This window comes from Pleurodeles waltl, chromosome 5 (genome assembly GCF_031143425.1).
Source record: "Pleurodeles waltl isolate 20211129_DDA chromosome 5, aPleWal1.hap1.20221129, whole genome shotgun sequence".
In the NCBI taxonomy this organism is placed as follows: Eukaryota; Metazoa; Chordata; class Amphibia; order Caudata; family Salamandridae; genus Pleurodeles; species Pleurodeles waltl.
The window spans coordinates 1,411,893,980-1,411,912,380 of NC_090444.1; the positions used below are offsets into that span (position 1 = coordinate 1,411,893,980).

Genomic DNA, 18,401 nt, shown 5'->3' on the forward strand with positions numbered 1-18,401 from the left:
TTAAACAGCTACCGAAAGCTGGGTGTCTGTTCCTTATAGAGGTTAGCCAGAAATCGTGAAAGAGACACAGGTCAGTCAGGTTGATTTTCAAGCCTTTTCATGAAACAAAGATATTGAGGTACATGGATCAAGTGAAGGTAAAGAGTGTACCAATATTTGGGAGCAAGAGAGGAGATGGCAGGCCTGCTAGGTTCACCTGACAAATGTGCTGAGCATTGGCAGTGGAAACATCTGCTAGGGACATATGAGTCACTCTATCAGTTTTGAAAGTCAGGACAGTATTGTCAAGTGTACAGTTGCAGATACAATGTTTTTTTTAAATAGATCTTTTAGCCAGTGGGAGACTTTGAAGGGCTCCAAATTGATTAGAAACGGAACAGCAAGGCAGTGCTCAGAGGAGCCTTGTGGCAAGATTTTGAATATGCTGATTCCTAGTGGTGGCTGTTACTGAAGGGGGGTGGCGGGACAGGGCGTGACGGGACGAGGGGGTTAAAAAATTAAAAACAAAAACACTTACCTTCGATGGGAAACACGTTTGTCTCCCCTTCGTCCTCTTCCCAGATGCACAGGCTGCCAGACAATCATGATGCTGCTGTCATCAGCAACATCAGTGTCGTGATAGGTCCGAGTGGCTTGCTTCATTGCTCAGACTGGGAATAGGAGCCTGGGCATGTTCTCCACTCGGCTGTGCAATACAGCCGGGTAGAGAACTTGCAAAGTGCCATTGTCTGTTTGGGCAGCCCAACACGTCGGCCAAGCAGAAATGTGCAGTTATTGTGGTGCATAGCCCTCTTCCAGCCCCCTCCCTTCACCCCAGCCCCACCCCTTACTACAAGGAAAAACAAAATGATGATAACATATTTCATGTTATTATCATTTTATTTTTCCTTTTTGGAACATTCAGCAGGGCGACGCTCCTCCGCCTTAGTGGAGGAGCCGCCCCTGCTGATTCCATTGCCAAATGTATTTAAGGAGGCTAAGATATAGACCGTTGCCATTATCCATCTGTGACAGGATGATTACCTGGACCACCGATATGTTGTGAAGTATTTATAGATAGAAGAAATAGGATAATGTTAACATGTTAATTTGCTTCATGAGATCTGACAAAAATGAGACTCCGGATTTTTGCTGAGTGCCTGGTAGTGTGCACCAGGCCTAATTCAGAGTAGACAGGAGACCAAATGGAAGCAGCCAATGATTAATGATCTCCATTTTTATCAAGATGGCTACATCAGGAATACAGAGACAAAAAAATTCTTTATCACTCACAGACTGCTCAGTGAAATAACAAGGATCTATCTATCATCTGTGTAAGATATCCAAACAAAATCACAACTTCATATCAAATGTGCCAAGAGATCAAGCATAGAACTCAGGAAGGACTTAGCATAGGTTTCAGGGAGGACCCCCGGGTAGCCCCACAAATAAGAGGTTTAGATACTAATAGAAAGGAGAAATAAATAGTTATTGTTAAAGATGAGAACCAGGTATGTAACTGCCTCTAATCTGATATAAATTGAAGGCAGTGCCAAAGAGTAGGATGGATGATTGTATTGAAAGCTGCTATACCAGAGCTGCCCTGCTTTCCCCTTCTAGCAACGTACTGATATCATCAGATATGGTCGGGAGAGCATCCTCTGTGTCATGCAGTGGTCAAAAACCTGCTGGAACTTGGTCCAGAATGTTGTTCTCTTCTCTGTATGCTAGTCCTCTTCATTGAATTCCCTTTCCAACATCATAGAGGGTAATGGAACAAGAAATATAGTCCTCTTTTTAAGTCACACATTAAAACTTGTCACTGTACGAGTAGGGAATGTCAGAGGGCACCACAATTATGTGGATTGACTTGAAATGGGTAGCATGAATGGTTGCTCCTAACTGGATGAGAGTCAGGAATGATCAAAGTGTTTATTTGAGGAGAGGATGGCACCACATAGTGATAAGTCTAAGCTGCAGGGATGGGAGCTGAGACTGTAATAACCCTTTCAACAACAGGATAGGGTGAAGAATATGAACCATTGTGTATACCAGTGAGGGTACAAGATGATAAAAAATGTAATTGAACAGTTGCATCAGACTTCTTAGAAACCTCTAACCAGATATTGCAGTCTCCAAGCACAAGTATATTTAAACGTTTAAGAACCAGAGACCATGTAGCTTCAGTCAGACCAGTCCCAACACTGAAGACGGGTTCAGGAAACTAGCTCAGATGAGCTCAACAGCTGAACCAAGTATGGAATGCATTAATATATAGGATAATAATCTCCAGCAGAGGATATGACAGACAAGGCAGAATGAACATGGCATGTGTTGGAAAATTATCACAAGATTACTGCTCATACAGTCAAATCAAACCTGCGTGAGTATTTTTATATTCCTGGCGCATAATAATAGCAAAGCTTGGTCCAAAAGAATTGCATAGCCAAGTGCATGTGCTTCTCCCCTAATCATGGTAAGTTTGGGGTATCCACAATTGGTATGTTTAATTTACTTGTAAGTCCCTTGTGAAGTGGTTTACCATTACTCAGGGCCTGTAAATTAAATTCTGTTAGTGGGCCTGCAGCACTGATTGTGCCACCCACTCAATTTGCCCTTTAAACATGTCTCAGGACTGCCATTGCGGAGCTTGTGTGTGCAGTTTCACTGCCTCTTCAACTTGGCAATTAAAACTTCTTGCCAAGCCTTAAAACTCACCTTTCTTAACATACAGATCTCTCCTTATGTAGGCCCAGAATAGCCCATAGGGCAGGGTGCCATGTTAGTAAAAGGCAGGACATGTATTTTTAAGTTCCTTCCTGTCCAGGTAGTGAAAAACTCCCAAAGTAATGTTTTCACTATGGTGAGGCCCACTCCTCTCGTAGGCCAGCATTGGAAACTCATTAATATACTTTTAAGCTGTAATTTCTGCGCAGAAAGGAGTGGCTGTATCATCTTTCATATCATTAAAATCGTAATGATTAATCCTCTTTAGTTGGAAAGTCAGATTTAAAATTACTATTTTAGAAATTCCACTTTTAGAGACTGGGCATTCCTCTGCTCTTACTGCTCTGTGTGCCTTGCAGCCTGTCTCCAATACAAATCTGGGGCAGTTGACAGCTACACTTTGTGCATCCCTCTAGACAACTACAAACACAGGTAGGTTAGGTGTGTCTGAGCACTCCTCTACATTCTGAAGGGCCTTCCTGTGCAGAAAGGGTGACAGAGAGCTGCCACACTTGACTAGAGTTGTGCCTCTCCCCACACATTGGGCTGACTACCACCTACTGGTTGTTTGAAGCCAGGGCTAGGAAGAAAGGATCTCTGTGGACTTCAAAGATCTTTCTTTGCAGTCACCCCCCCACTTCAAAGGCACATTTGGCTATCTGAAGTGAGTCTCTGACCCCACCAAATCAGTACAACTGCTGGACCTGGGAAGAACTCGGCTGGAGTAAAGACTGTTTTGCTGTAAGGACTGCCACTTTACCTGGACTGACTGTTCTGAGGAACTGCTTCTCTGCTATGCTGAGCTGCCCTGCTGCCTGCTGATCTCTGCCTTACTGAAGACAAGGACAGTTCCCTCTCATCTGACCCAGAGCTCCAAAAAGGCCTTGCTGGCTTGTCCTCTGTCCAGAGGCAGTTTCTAGGGGTGAGTGGAGGGGCTAAGGGCCAGATGTACCAAACGTTTTGCGACTCGCAAACGGCAAAATCTGCCGTTTGCGAGTCGCAAAACGCGTATCCCAATGCAGAAATGCATTTTGCGAGTCGTTACCGACTCGCAAAATGCATTTCAGACTCGCAAATAGGAAGGGGTGTTCCCTTCCTATTTGCGAGTTGCATTGGGATGCAATACCATTTGCGACCACATATGCGGCCGCAAATGGCATCGCAGTTACCATCCACTTCAAGTGGATGGTAACCCAATCGCAAATTGGAAGGGGTCCCCATGGGACCCTTCCAGTTTGTGACTGGACCCCAAATTAATTTTTCAGGGCAGGGAGTGGTCCAAGGGACCACTCCCTACCCTGAAAAAAAAACGAAACTAAAGGTTTCGGTTTTTTTGAAGTGCAGCTCGTTTTCCTGTTAGGAAAACGGGCTACACTTCAAAAAAAAAAAAACTGCTTTATTGACAAGCAGGTCGCTAACATGGAGGTCTGCTGACGACAGCAGGCCTCCATGTTAGCGAGTGCCTATACTCGCAATGGGGCCGCAATTTGCGACCCACCTCATTAATATTAATGAGGTGGGTCATTGCGACCCCATTGCAAGTTGCAGTCGGTGTCTGAGACACCGTACTGCATAGCAATTTGCGACTTGCAAATTGCGAGTCGCAGGGACTCGCAATTTGCAAGTCGCAAATTGCTTTTTTCGTACATCTGGCCCTTAGTTCTTGCAATTACATGTGATATGGATGCAAAAAGAAATGACCATTCTTCCTTTTTACATTACAATGACTTGTCTGTTCTCAAAATCTGAAGTCAGGCAGTTCTAACTAGGCAAATGCATGAATGCACATGTGCCAGTTGGCAGCAGTAAATGGTAAGCAGATTACAGGCTGACATGCTGTCAGCCCAGTTCTGCAATATGTATGGTCCCCTGGGACTGCCCACAAATGACGCAATGAAGCACTGAATTCTTACAGTATCAGCATTGTTATTCCGGGGTTCCTTGTCTGTTATTTAGAGCTGCCTGTCAACACCCTTCCTTTCCCAAATCATCACAGGGTGGCAAGCTGAGAAGGGGAGGGGTTGCAGCCTTTGCAAGAGAGCCATGAAACTAAACTCATGGCGCTCTGCTGCATGCTCTAAACCGATATAGCACAATTCTGTGCCTCGTGTATCTGATTAGAGCATTCCTGCAAGAGAGAGGATTTTAGATGCTGACAGCTTGGCCTTGTGGAAAGGAGGTGGCTCAGATTGTTGGTGTGCAGTGCCTCCATCTGCAACACCAACTGGACAAGAAAACGACTGGGGTAAGAAGTCTTGACTTGTTTCTCTTTCAAGGCCAGGTTCACTTTCCATCCCTTTTCCCCATCCTCTCTCCCTTCTCCTTCCTTTTCATTACTGTCTTTTTCTAGTAAACACTCAACAAACATATACTCAAATATTAGGTTGCTTCAAAATAAAAAATGTTCAACACCTGGAAGTTTTTACATTAGTATGTCATGTTGTTGCACTGCACTGAGAAGTGCTTTTAAAAAGTGATAGTTTTTAATCATAAACCATTAGTGAACTAAGGGACAAGACAGAAATCAAATAAACCCTGTATGTGGCCCACATTATTACAGACCAACATACTAGTCTAATAAATCAAACACAGTAGGTTTTTGTACAACTGGCTTATATTTTAAAGTGCTTTCATATGTGATAATGAGGAAATGGAGTTTTGGTGAAATAAAGTATTCGCCTAAGATCACATAGTTTAGGTGGGGAAGCTGAGACTTATCTAGATTTTCTGGTTTCACTTTGCACAAGTCAGCCACTAAATGATTATCTGTATTTGTGTTTAACCTCTTGGTACAGTTTTTGTATAGCACAAATTCTACCGGAGGGTGTAGAAGCACATTACCTGAGCACCAGTTACATTACACAAGGTCACATTCATTTTTTATAGGTACATGTTAGAAATGGGGTCTCTAGTTGGCAGAGGTATACACCTTTGTCCAAGTAAGGGACCACAATCCTAGTCAGGGTAAGTCACAACACAATCCAAATTATACTGTGCCCACTCTCTGGTAGCTTGGCACTGAGCAGTCAGGCTTAACTTAGAAGGCAATGTATTTGTGCAATAAATCATACAGTAACACAGTGAAAGCACCACAAAAATACACCACACAGGTTTAGAAAAATAGATAATATTTATCTGAATAAAATAAGGTAAAAACGACAATGATGCATTCAGCACAAGTTGAAAAAAGGTTAAAAGGTTTAAAAGAGTGTTAATCCTTAGAAATAAACAGTTGTCTCTTTGTTATACAAATAACGATGCACAGTGACTGCAGGGGAGGAGATGCGTAGGAAAAATAGGGTGTGCATCGAATTGTACGACACTGCACAGGCGATTTGTTGTTTCTTTCCACGCTGCCAGGGGTTTGCATCATTTTCTGGCGTGCATTCTTGGTTCCTCACTGTGGTACGGGGATATTTTGATGCCCAGGGACAATGCAGGGAAATCCTTGATGTGCTGGAAGAAGGCATGGGTGCTGCGTCAATCCAATAGGCGATGCATCAAATTTTCCATCGTAAGGCAGGCGCTGCATCGAATTTCCACTTGGGATGTCGGGCTGCGTCATTCCATTCAGCTGTGCAGTGATTTCTCAGTAGCAATAAAGGCTTTGCCATGATTTTGGCAGGAGGTGAGTCACTTTTCGATGCACACAGAGTTTCCTGGAGAGATGAAGCCTTTTTGGCCCTGAGACTTTAGAAAACAGGAGGCAAGCTCAATCCAATCCCTTGGAGAACACTTTTGGGGAAGCAGAGTCCTTCTTAGCAAAGTCAGAGGCCAGCAGGGCAGCAGGGCAACAGCAGGGCAGCAGTCATTCACAGAACACTAGTCCAGAAGAGTCCTTTCGGCAGCCAGGCACTTCCTCTTGACAGGATGCAGGTGTAGGTCCTGAAGTGTCTGGTTTTGTGGGGTCAGAGACCCAGTTTATATACCCAAAAATGCCTTTGAAGTGAGAGAGACTTCAAAGAGTGGTTTTGAAGTGCACAAGTTCCCCTTTCAGTGTAGTCCTGTCTGCCAGGGTCCCAGTAGGGGGTTTAGCCCCTACTTGCATTACTCTGCCCCAGGGAGGAGTTCCATGGGTGTTGCGTGGGTGTTCCCAAATTTACCATGGGTGGTACACTTGGAAAAGCGTCAAAATGATACACCTTCCCAGGGGAGGCCTAACGCATTCTGCACCACACATAAAAAGAGGATAAAGCCTCAAAAGATTGTTTTTGTGCTGGAAGGTGCCCCATCCTGGAAAAAAAAACAATCAAGCCTAAGCCGCCAAAACGTGGAACACTCTTCCCACCCACCTGCGCCAGACCAAAGACCTCCTTACCTTCAGCAAACTTCTCAAGACCTGGCTGTTCGAGCAGTAGCAGCACCTCCCCCCAACCCGCTTCTCTCCCCACCTCCTCGGCGCCTTGAGACCCTCACGGGTGAGTAGTGCGCTTTACAAATTCCTGATTGATTGATTGATTGACATTCCACGCACTCTTGCATCATTTTCAAATTCCACTAGCTGCCACTGCCCTGTTCTCCTGTAGTGTCAGGGACATCAAAGACAGCCTGCTATCTGCTTTGTGCTGCGAGACTCTGCCATCTGTGAGTCCTACCCTTAGCCGGAGGTGCACCCTTAAGTTTTGGACGTCAGAAGTGTGCTCTGCAGCTGCTTTCTGCAAAAACCAAGGAAAGTCATCCGTGCACCTTTTGGAACTGATGCATTTCCCTTTTGAGGCCAATGCAGAGGCTGTTTGATAGCGGGTCCAAAGCCTGCCTGGCCTGAAGACGACGCTCTGTGGGGCTCAACAATGATGCATTGCATTCATCTCAACGTCGGTCAATGTTGACGCGGGCCTGATTGCGAGGCTTAACTACGGCGCTTCAAACTGACTGCTCAAATCTGAACCAATGCATCGCCTTCGCATTTTCTCCTCGATGTCGTTGTTTGCTCCATCCAAGGTACTTTTTCTGTAGACAATTCATGGGTTCTGTAGCCAACCTACTTTCCATTTCAGTCAGCCAGAACTTTTGATTTTCACCAGTTCCTTATCACCTCAATTAACCCTTTGATTGCTAGTGACTTCTAAGAGGTATTTTTAGTTTATTCTTTAAAAGAATCATAATTCCACTTCTACTGATTGGATTTATGTCACTTTGATTTGATTTTAATAAAATACTCTCTATTTTTCTCATTCTTTTTGTGGTGTTTTCATTGTGTTGCTATGTGTGTGTGTTGCACTAATACTGTTCTGAGTCAAGCTACCACAGGGTGAGCACAGGTTATCTCTAAGTGTGTATCCAGCTTAGCCTGATTAGAAGAGGTGGTTCCTACTTACACAGGGTACATACTCTGAAAACCAGAAACCCCAGTTCTAACAACAAGTATGATTGGGGAGAGAAAGCACATTTAAAAACAAACACTTAACATTGGAATCATGTTGGGAATGAGAACTTCTAATGTTAAGAATAGGTATGTCTTTTTTAGAAAAATAAGCAAAAACATAGCTTACCCTAGGATGTTTTCAAGATCCAATAGTTTGTAATGGACATAGCGGAGCACGGAGTGCTCACAAACAGCATGTCTAGTGCAAGGCGCTTGCTACCTGGTCGTGGACGGGTGTAAGCAGACTTGCCATTAGGGTGCCTTTGGTGTGCCACCATCACACACATTATGTGGACATGCTACTCATACACATATATCCTTAGACAAGTATATACTGACCTCACAAACACACCCCTCGATGGCAGAGAGCAATGACAGGAGGCAAAGGTAGAGAGAGGTAGCGAAGTGTCCAGGAGCATGTTTTAGAAAACCCTCCCACTAATTGCACCCACTAGAGGAGGATGTAAGGTAAGTAGGGTGAATACAACTGGCAAATGTGGGCAATAAACAAGGCAGTTACAGATAAAAAAAAATGAATACTGAAATAGATTAAAAGCATAACTCTATTTTACATAAATATTGGTCCTGCTCTTGGGTAAGGATTTGCTGCGTAGTTTGTCGATTATTGTATTTCTATTTGTAATAACTACCATCTAATGCAGAGCAACTGTTTGAAATATTGTTCTTTGAAATTGTGTTTCTCCAGCTACAAGCCTTCCAGCCATTTTTTATTTCTCTGAATCTCCCCTACTCTGTGACGAGAGGAGAACAGTTCATTTTGGAAGTTACCATCTTTAATTACTTGGCAGAAACTACTGAGGTAATATGAATAAGTAACAAATTGACATTCTTTTAATACCTAGGAATATTATTGCCTTCTAAAAACGTATTTACCCAGAATAACCGCATTATCAAGTGTGACTAATTGAAGTAATGTCAAGGAGGCATGAATACTTAGCAGAAAAACACAATTCACCCAGTGTAAATCTGCTACTTTGATAAATTTCTTTCAATGTCTCCTGTCGGTCAATTTTACAACTACTTGGTAAATAAAAAGTGGATCAATATATTAGATATAAAGGCTAGGTGAATATCTGTTATGCAGTAACAGTATTTGCATTTGGTCCATTTTGCTACTTTTTAAATTATACACTCGATTGATTCTAATTAAAATAGCCATGTCCTCACTCCAGGCAGTTAACGCAGATTACTTGCTTCTGAAAGTTTGAAGTAAATTCATAACAGAAGTGCAAAAGTGAAAGTACTTTAAAATACAAACTATATGTATACACAATTGCGTCCACGAAGTTGAAAGAATGTGCAGAATACATGTTCTTTGTGACTGTGGTGCTGATGCAATCACAGGTTCTGATGTGTAAATTGAACTCGTTCTTACAGGAATAGAGGATTGTAACTTGAAAAACAAAATTATTTTAGGAGGTTATTTGTAAAACCTTTTAACTGTCCTACCAATTTTTATTCTCATTTTATTTATACCATAGAAACGCGGCAACCAATCGATGGAAGGTGTTTGTGCAGTTTTCAAATTTTTCTATGATGGTCTGTTGGACCCTTTAAAATATGTAATACCTGCTTATTACATATTCCTCTCTCTCCAAATTATAGCCTAGAGTCTTTGATTACACCAACCTTCTATCTTTTCACAGAATCATTTTTTATGCAGGATTTTGAGATTTACACTTTTGAGTTAATTGCTGCTGCTAAATTGCCCAGGGCGCTAGTGGATGGGGGTAGTCGTACTAAGGATCTCAGCCTTTCTCAGGCAGAAGGTAGTCTTCCATGTCCTCTGTGCCATAAGAGGAGATCATGTAGGGAGGTGGTGGTTCTGCTTGTGTATGATTAAATTGGACCTTATGTTCCCCCACCACAATAAGTTACTGGCCTACACAAAAATCATTACCTTAAAAACAATGTCATGAACGTATCATCAGTATAGCTTAGCACTGAAGTCCTACAGTATTGATAGGTTTTCTGATTTTGTGTCTAAGAAGGAATGCTTTGATACATAAGGGCCCCAAAGTGCAAAAGAAAATATGAGTTTCCACTCTATCAAAAATATCTCTGAAACAACACTTTTAACAATAGAAGTTTGTTTCCACAATATGTTTGAGATCCTATGAATATATCTGCATTCAGTTTTAACTTCAAACATCCTTCCAAAATGAAAACAAACCCTGAGGTTTTCACACATTTTGATAGCATAGTTCTGCCTGACACAACAAAGTATCAATATTGCCTAGCAGGGACACCCTGGACCATGAGGAAACATCTAATTGATAACTCCAAATTGGCCGCCTCCATTTGCAAACATCATGAGTGCTGTGGTTTTGTGATGAATGTAGTTTCCTGAAGTACAGCCAGATGTCTTGTTTAGTGTGCCCTCCAAGACTGAATGCTTTTCTCCAAGCAGCGTCAACATTAAAAGTGCACTGGATGCCTTCCTTTCCTCGAAATACATGTAAAACATGAAGTTCTAGGTATAGTGCTCACATGCCTTCTGAGCTCAGATGGTGAGTAGTGTCTTGGCCTTACTCAGCAGCTGGTTATACTTGAAATCGAGAAGATCATAATTCTGAGTAATATGAATTACCAAATATCCATTGGACCTCAAAGTATAGTATGCATAGCTCTCATTAGATAATCTATCTGGAGAGGCATTAAATAACACAACTTCACCTTCATGCTTTCTGTAGCTGGATTGCTGTGAAAAGTTTTGAAAGTGACCTACTGGAGTGCTCTGCATAGCGGAATAAAGCAAACACAGCACAATGATAGAAGGGATGCTTGAAGTTTGCATGCTGCATAGTACCTTGAATTTGATTCTGTCCTCTGCTGAATGCTAGTGAAGGGCTCGTTTATTGTGTTTCCATTTGTAATGCCTTAGCTTAGCATCCTGATTTTGAACATGTTGAAATCAATTTAGTTATGATCATTTAAAAAGGCGGTGACTATAGAATGTTCTTCCCCACATGGAATATACTTCCCCCAACAACTGCTGACAAAGTCCATGTTTCAGTTGATATTATTTTCAAAGCTAAGCATTACATTCCCCATCCTGTGCATGCTAAGCATCAAATCAAAGCTCTTGAAGTTGCCAGGTTTGTCCTCTCTTATTTTATATAGATTCATCGATTGGACACACAACACTTTAATCCTCAAGTAATTTGCACTGACTTTGTCCCACATCAGTTTAAACTACAGATAAATATACAATAAAGTTATAGTTTATATGTTTTCAATTAGTTACAGACACATGACAAAGTCACAAAATACAGTGAAATACCATTATCAAGCAGAAATCCTCATGATAAAATACAGCGAATTACAAAGTTCAGTCATTTTTAAAAAAAATGTCTTTATTTGCATTTAAGACAGATAACAATAGTGGGCAATGACAATATACAATGATCAATTCTCGTAAAAATCTAAGACGTGGATACATTTCCTATCATAATAACATTTATGCCATTATGAAGAACGACTAGTAAGTTGGTTTGAAGATTACAGCTTCTGAGCATGAAAGTTAACTAGGTAAGTCTTGATAGTGTCTTCTATCATGCAAAAGGATGGCCATTTCAGAAATGAAAAGAAAGAACAACAAGTAACTAAAACTCTAAACCTCTCTGGTAGGCAGTACTGTCAATAGTTATTATAGTAGCTTACGGGCATGCAACTAAACTCAGGTTGCTGTGGGGGTTTGGCTAATGTAGTGGCGATTTGTATAGATGGTCTAGGGTAGGAGTAGGGGAAGGGGGAGAAGAAACCAAAGGCACCTCATGAGTATATTATCTCCGATATGGGTAGGATAGGTGGTAATGGCACAGGTGTATTCATCAAAAAGTGCATGGTGCCGGGACTGGACTCGGTATAGCAGGATACCTGTCTATGGGGGAGGGAGTGGATGTAATTTTTCTGACAGCTTCAATATATATGTGTTCTGTAGTGTGGCCACCCGACCTCTCCCATGTATCTTGCGGTCGCATGTGAGGGCACCTGTCTCTGCTGAGTCCCATCGGGAGGTCGCTCCCAACCAGTAATTAATGGTAGGTGGCTGGGGGGCATACCAGGACATGGCAATTAAGCGTTTGAATAAATCCAGTGCTAGGTCCACAAATTCCGAATAGTTCTTATTACCTTTAGTTCACTTTGTAATCCCTAGTAAGCAGAGAAGGGGGGCCAGAGGAAGTGTAGCATTAGTCACCTCCACCAAATGTTATTAGCCCATGCTGGTCGCAGTGGCTGACATTCCTATCACATGTGAATAAAGGTACCATCCCTGTGGCCGCACCTAGGACAAACCAGTGGCATTCCCGGGAACATCTTGTGCAAATGATATGGTGTGAGGTGTGTCTGGTGTATGTAATTGAACTGTGTGAATTTCAGGTGTGCATTATGTGACACTTGCTTCACCTCCTCCAAGGCCATGGACCATTGATTATTAGTCAGAGCTGTACCCAGGCAGTCGTCCCACTTAGTCTTACTGCGAATCTGAGGCAAGCCACTCCCCCCTATTGAGGCCATGTATCACATCTAAACTGCCCTTCGACCAAAGCCATGTGTTAGCACACACTGCGGTCACTTATGGGTCAGTGGTTCAGCCAGGCCAGTTTTCCAGATCTCCCCAATGATTGTCTTGACTGCAGTATATGCAAGGAAGAGCCCCACCTCTACAGTATAAGTATCTGTGAGGTCTTTGGAAGAACAGTAGAGTACCCTCTTTGTACATATCTCCCAATAGGGTGATCGCCTCCTCCCTTCATGGCTTGCAGTAGGCGTCTCAACCTGGGGATGCTCCATAAAAGGAGCTGTGGTGCGTATGGGGTCAATGTCCATCTGGGCTGAATAAACCAAGTCCAAATGAGTTTTGCCATGCACGTCAGCTTACCTAGCGAATTAGATGGAGAGTCTGGCGAAATCAGCCACTCTACACTGTCCCCAAGGTCTGCCCTAACCATAACACCCTCCATTGTTGCATCATCTGCAATGCAGCACATTGGCCACTGCAACTGGGCAGCTGCAAAGTAACACTTCATATCTGGAACTGCCAGTCTGCCACTCCAGCAGAGGTTGCTGGAGTGTAGTGATAGAGATCCATCTATGACCCACACTCGCTAAGCCTCTAGGCTCCTCAATGTTCTAAAGTAGGATTTAGTGGGTTTCACCGGTAGAGCTGCAAAAAGGTATAAAAGCCACAGGAGGATTAACATTTTGGCAATTGACTCTCTCCCCATAGGTGAAAGGAGAAGTCGTATCCAGAAAGGTAGGGATTGTCACATTGAGCTTGAGACCCTGCTGTGATTGCCATTAAGCAAGTCAGCGTCCGTGTGGTAGATATTGATGCTGAGGTAGGGGTAGGTTATAAAGGACCATGGAAGGTACTCAGAGATCAGAATAAGCTGCCAGCAATCTGTGGTACAGAATAGTTAAGTTGTGTGTGGATTTCATGTCCTGATGCATAACAGGAGTATTCCCTATCACTGGGATGACTTAGTCACCAAACATCATGCAGCTCGGATAACTTGGTCCAAAGTCAGAAGTGTTTGGTGACTTGCAAGCCAGACATATTCTGGAGAGGGGGTACTGAGCAATCCAAGTCAGTGTCATGTATGCAACTGAAATCACCTCCCCAGAGTCCGGATGCTTGGGGGTCAAGTGACATAGATGGGGGGAGCGAGTTCAGTAACGTACCCTGTGCTGTATTGGGGGCATAAATGGAGAATATAGTGATGGGACGACCATCCAGGGTACCTTCTAGGAAAATATACCAGCCTTCTGTATCAGTGTAGACTTTAAGTTTATCAAATGGGACCTCCGGGAGCAACCCAGATAAGGGCCACCTGGCAGAGGCAGAGTATCCTGTTCCATACACCTGTCCAGTCCAGTGTCTGTGAAGTTTGGCAAGTTCCCCACTTGTGAGTTGTGTCTGCAGGAGACATGCAAAATTTACACACCTGTGCGTAAGGTAGGCATATATCCTGTGTCTTTTAGCAGGAGTCGCCATGCCAGGTATGTTCTAAGTCAGAGTGGTGTATATAGTGGTCATGAAAGCAATTTGCAATATTGAGAGTAACACCCAAATCCCTATCTCCCCACCATCCACCCCCATTCAGCATTTTGGGTATCAATTGCACCAGCTAAAGTAACTAAAACAGTAATTGAAACATGTGGAACAACTCCCCAATCCCTGGCCTGAGGACCTGTAGGTGTCATGCCACAACCCTCAGAACAGTTTAACTGGTGTGTAGGAAGCGCTTATATTTCAACAATGTCCATGCAGTGGAACTATATCAGGAGGTGTTGAGCAATCCATTGGGGAGTTCCATGGAGTAGGCCCACAAGGGAAAAAGAACAGTCAATCCGGAGCTAGCACATGGTGAGCGTTGAACCCTGGGGTGAGCCCCCATTGGTATACATTTCCAATGCGTGGTATGGACCACGGGAGAGATGTCTCTGTAGTGGCAACTCCATAGATCATCAGCTGAGTGCAGGGAAATCACAAGGCCCGTGAGGGGCATGACCAGGCGGACATCTAAGTGCTGGCGTCAGAATCATAGTCCAGTAAGTGGGTCATTTGCAGTTGAGAGAAGGAGTTCAAAGTCAATTGTGAAGCCTTGAGCTTCTCTTTGGCTTGTTCAACAGCTGCCTGAGCTTGGAAGAGTCTGGCCTTGGGAGCCTTGTGATTACACCAGCGAGTGCAAGCCGTCAACCAGGGTTCATCCGTGGGATCCTCCAATACTGATTGTATTAGACCATTCACATGCAGCCAAGTCCACACGACTTCTGGTGTTGCAAACACATGGTTCACTTCACCCTCTATTATTCAGACTTTGCTGGAAATAAGAGCACATATTTATTGTTCAGCTCCCTGAGATTTTGCTTCACTTTGCCATAAGAGCTACAAAGGTTCTGTACCTCCGCCGTGAAACCTGGATAGGCCATGATCACTATATCCTCGTAGTGCCATGGGCTTTTCATGCGGAACAACTGTAACACCAAATCCTAGTCCTGAAAATTAAGAAGTCGAGAAATAACAGGGTGTGGTGGGGCACCCAGGATGAGAGGTTTTAAGGGAAACCTATGTGCCCATTGCGTCCACATGGTCAATCAAGTTGCAGTGATCCACCCGCATCAGAATAACATCAATGGAGATTGCATCTATCCTGCTCTCCAAGAAAGTTTTGGTTTCTAGGATAGCTGGAAGGGCCATGTTGAACTGAGCAGAGTGTGTTTGGACAGTAGTCTCCAGGTGAGTCAGAGCCTCAGCAGTGCAGTCCGTCGGGCCAGAGGGCACGGTATCCTGTGGCACGGGCCTCGTGGATTTCAGCTTTTCCATCATGGTGGAGCAATATAGTATGCAGAACACTCAGCGTGAGCACGCTATCGCCTTCAGGTTCATTTGCAGCAGTAGGTGCTGTAGGGGACGTGACCCACCTCTCTTGATAAATGTCTCTGTGCCTCAGCGAGTCAATAAAGGAACACAGAGCAAACTAAGGGTTGGATTACGGTAATGGAAGACAGTAACAATTACTATAGAGTAGGCGATCAGGCCATACAATAGCAATAGTTCCCTTGGAGCAGTATCTCTAATGCAGGAGGTGCTGTGCCAGCATTGTGTCGTAGCTCTAGGGGATTCATGAGTTTCCAATCAGTTCAAGGTGATAGTAAGTTTGGGGTATCAGGTGCTTGTTGGGCCCTGTGTGGGCCCATTGCTTCCAATGAGAATGGGCCACAATCTCTGCTATGGGTGTATGTCACAGTAGATATAGGCCTAGTCAGTGTGAAATACCCTATGGCGCCGAGTATATAGCCTGCCATTGCCGCTGCGCTGCCTCCAGGCTATCCCCACGGCTGATCTGCGGTTGATCGCAGGCCTTGCTTCAGTGTTGGGCGGAAATTCAGAGAGGCTCCACAATTAATAGCGAGAGGACCGCAGCTCCACCCAGCAAGGATGAGTGACGATGTGGTGCCCCTGGGTGTACAATGTAGGACACAGAGATAACTTCCTGGCCTTTTACAATTCGGCTCTGGCGATGCAGTCTGTACACGCCAAGAGCTCAGCGGGTTCTCTGTTGTCGCAGCCCCCTCACGTGTCTCAGGAATCACTGGTGGCCCAGTCTTGGTGATCCCCAGCTCAGCATCGCAGCATTGAGCGGACCCTCATTCAGATCAGCTGCTGTGGAGCTGTGTTGTTATTGTGGCTGAACACAGGGTTGCGGTCTCCTTTTGTCCAATGAGGTGCCTGCGTCAGGTGGCGCGCACTGCTTTAGTTTAGAGTTGGTTACATGGATACAGGTTAGCAAGTGCTGATAGGGGTAGGGTTGCTCAGGCAGTCATCGACGGCCCAGGGTCCAGCTTTCATGTGGCCATTTCGTTCATTAGGGGTGGGTGCTGCATTCATCCTCCACAGCTCTGCCACACTCTGGCGGCGGCACTAGGCGGCCATCGGAGCCGCTCACCACATGGCCCACAGTTAGGTCGAGGATTTCCTATGGCAGTGAGGGAGTCAGGGGCTCTGGCTACATAGGATTAATGCAGGATGAATTGTGGGCCTTCACAGAATTCTCAGCTGTGGGTCTGCTACGGTCGCCATCTTGGATCCAACCCCCACAAAGTTCAGTCATGTACATTAATTAAGATATTCCCTCAGTAATATTTGATCTTCCTAGAGCACTTAAATGAATACTATTTTCACAGTATTACAAGCATATTGTTTTTTTAACATTATTTTTTTTTATAATACACAATAATAAAGAGGAAACAATACACATGGTTTTCAAAAACCACAGTACATGAGTCAACAGTAGCTGAGCCCACTGATCTCATCTACATCCAGTAGAAATAGTATATTATGATACCGAACCTCAGGTGTTTCTATCATATTTTCCAATCAAATACATATTTCTTGCCCTCTATTTGTTTGCTTACCCCTTCTTAGGATTTCTATCTTGAATGGCTCTCTGTTCATTCAGTGATTTACACCATAACATATTCGGATGTAGCACATTCACACCTCCACAGTGCTCTTGACAAGACTCTACCCAATATGGATTACATTACTGTGATGACTTTAAAGCACTTGTGGAGAATTTAACTCATGCAGACTTCGATTTAGGAGGTTTGTATGTCAATGCTTTTATTGATGGCTATATTTAAAACCTCTTTGGTTGCTTGTGCCTTTGACCTTTCTCCAGGTATTTTTCTGGGGAGAGCATATAACAATATTTCAGCATTAATAATATTACTGGTATTTAATTAACAGAAGGTGACACTACTGTCTCATTATCTTCTGTGCGATATCATACTACTTGGCATACGTGGGGCTGTGGCAATCCACACCATTTTGTTTTATGTCCTTAAATTGCTATCAAATGAATGACAAAAGATTATTATTATCAGGTGTGTAGCTATAAGGGGTGTTTGGGGTGTGACACCTCCAAATAGACGAATTCTTGATTTTTAGTTGTGGCTGTGGGCCAATGAGCTGTGTGTGCTATGCCTGTGTTTAGTTTTTCTCATCACCCTTATTTAACTAAGAAGTTTCAACTTATTTGTTTTCTGGATAATACAAATATATATACTGACTGGTTTACCGAAATGTAACAAATCTGCACCTATAGAAGAACTACTTGAAGGGATGCAAATTGACTACTTTTTAGAATTCAGAAACATTGGCAGTAATTGGCATGGAAAGATGAGCCAGTCTCAGGTTAACAGGCGCACTAATGGCAATCTAACACCCAAACGTTGATGGGACAAATGCTTGCCAGTATTCTAACCACAGGCATTCCAAACCATCATTTTTTGCCCATTTATACCACATTAGAAAGAGGGCCTGATTTAGCTTTTGGCTGCTGGATTAAATGCAGAGATGGTGAAGGCGGACTTTACTGTTTTAACTCTGCCTGCCAAATTTAGAGATGTACGCCTTCCGCATTGACTTTTTTATACATTGGCAGGAACCAGCATCATGGCGGTTCCTTCCAATGTAAGAACTTTTTGACGGACAGCTGGCTGTCCAACTTTTCCAATGTTTTTTATTTTTCAAAAACTAACTCCTAAAGCAGGAGTTTCCTCCCATGCTGGAGGGGGTAATTTTTATTTTTTTACAGTCCCTCACCACTAGAATGTAGCCAGGAGTGATGGAACGGTTAAAAAACCATCTGATCATTTACTCTGGGTGGATCGTCAGATAGCTTCCCTTTAACAGCAGCATTGGGCCATTGCATGGAGTTTTACAACAATGGAGTAAATTTTCCTTGGTCAGCCTAAAACTTGTGGTCAGTCTGACTCAAAATCAGATGGGCTGATA

General features: G+C 43.5%; 1 protein-coding gene across 1 annotated transcript in view; it reads left to right on the forward strand.

Moving 5' to 3' along the window:
* Window positions 1–18,401, forward strand: part of LOC138296505 (CD109 antigen-like) — a 775,136-nt gene that overhangs the window by 438,655 nt on the left and 318,080 nt on the right. Inside the window, exon 20 of the mRNA XM_069235676.1 lies at window positions 8,778–8,891. Coding sequence (XP_069091777.1) covers window positions 8,778–8,891 — 114 coding nt within the window. The remainder of the gene's footprint in view (window positions 1–8,777; window positions 8,892–18,401) is intronic.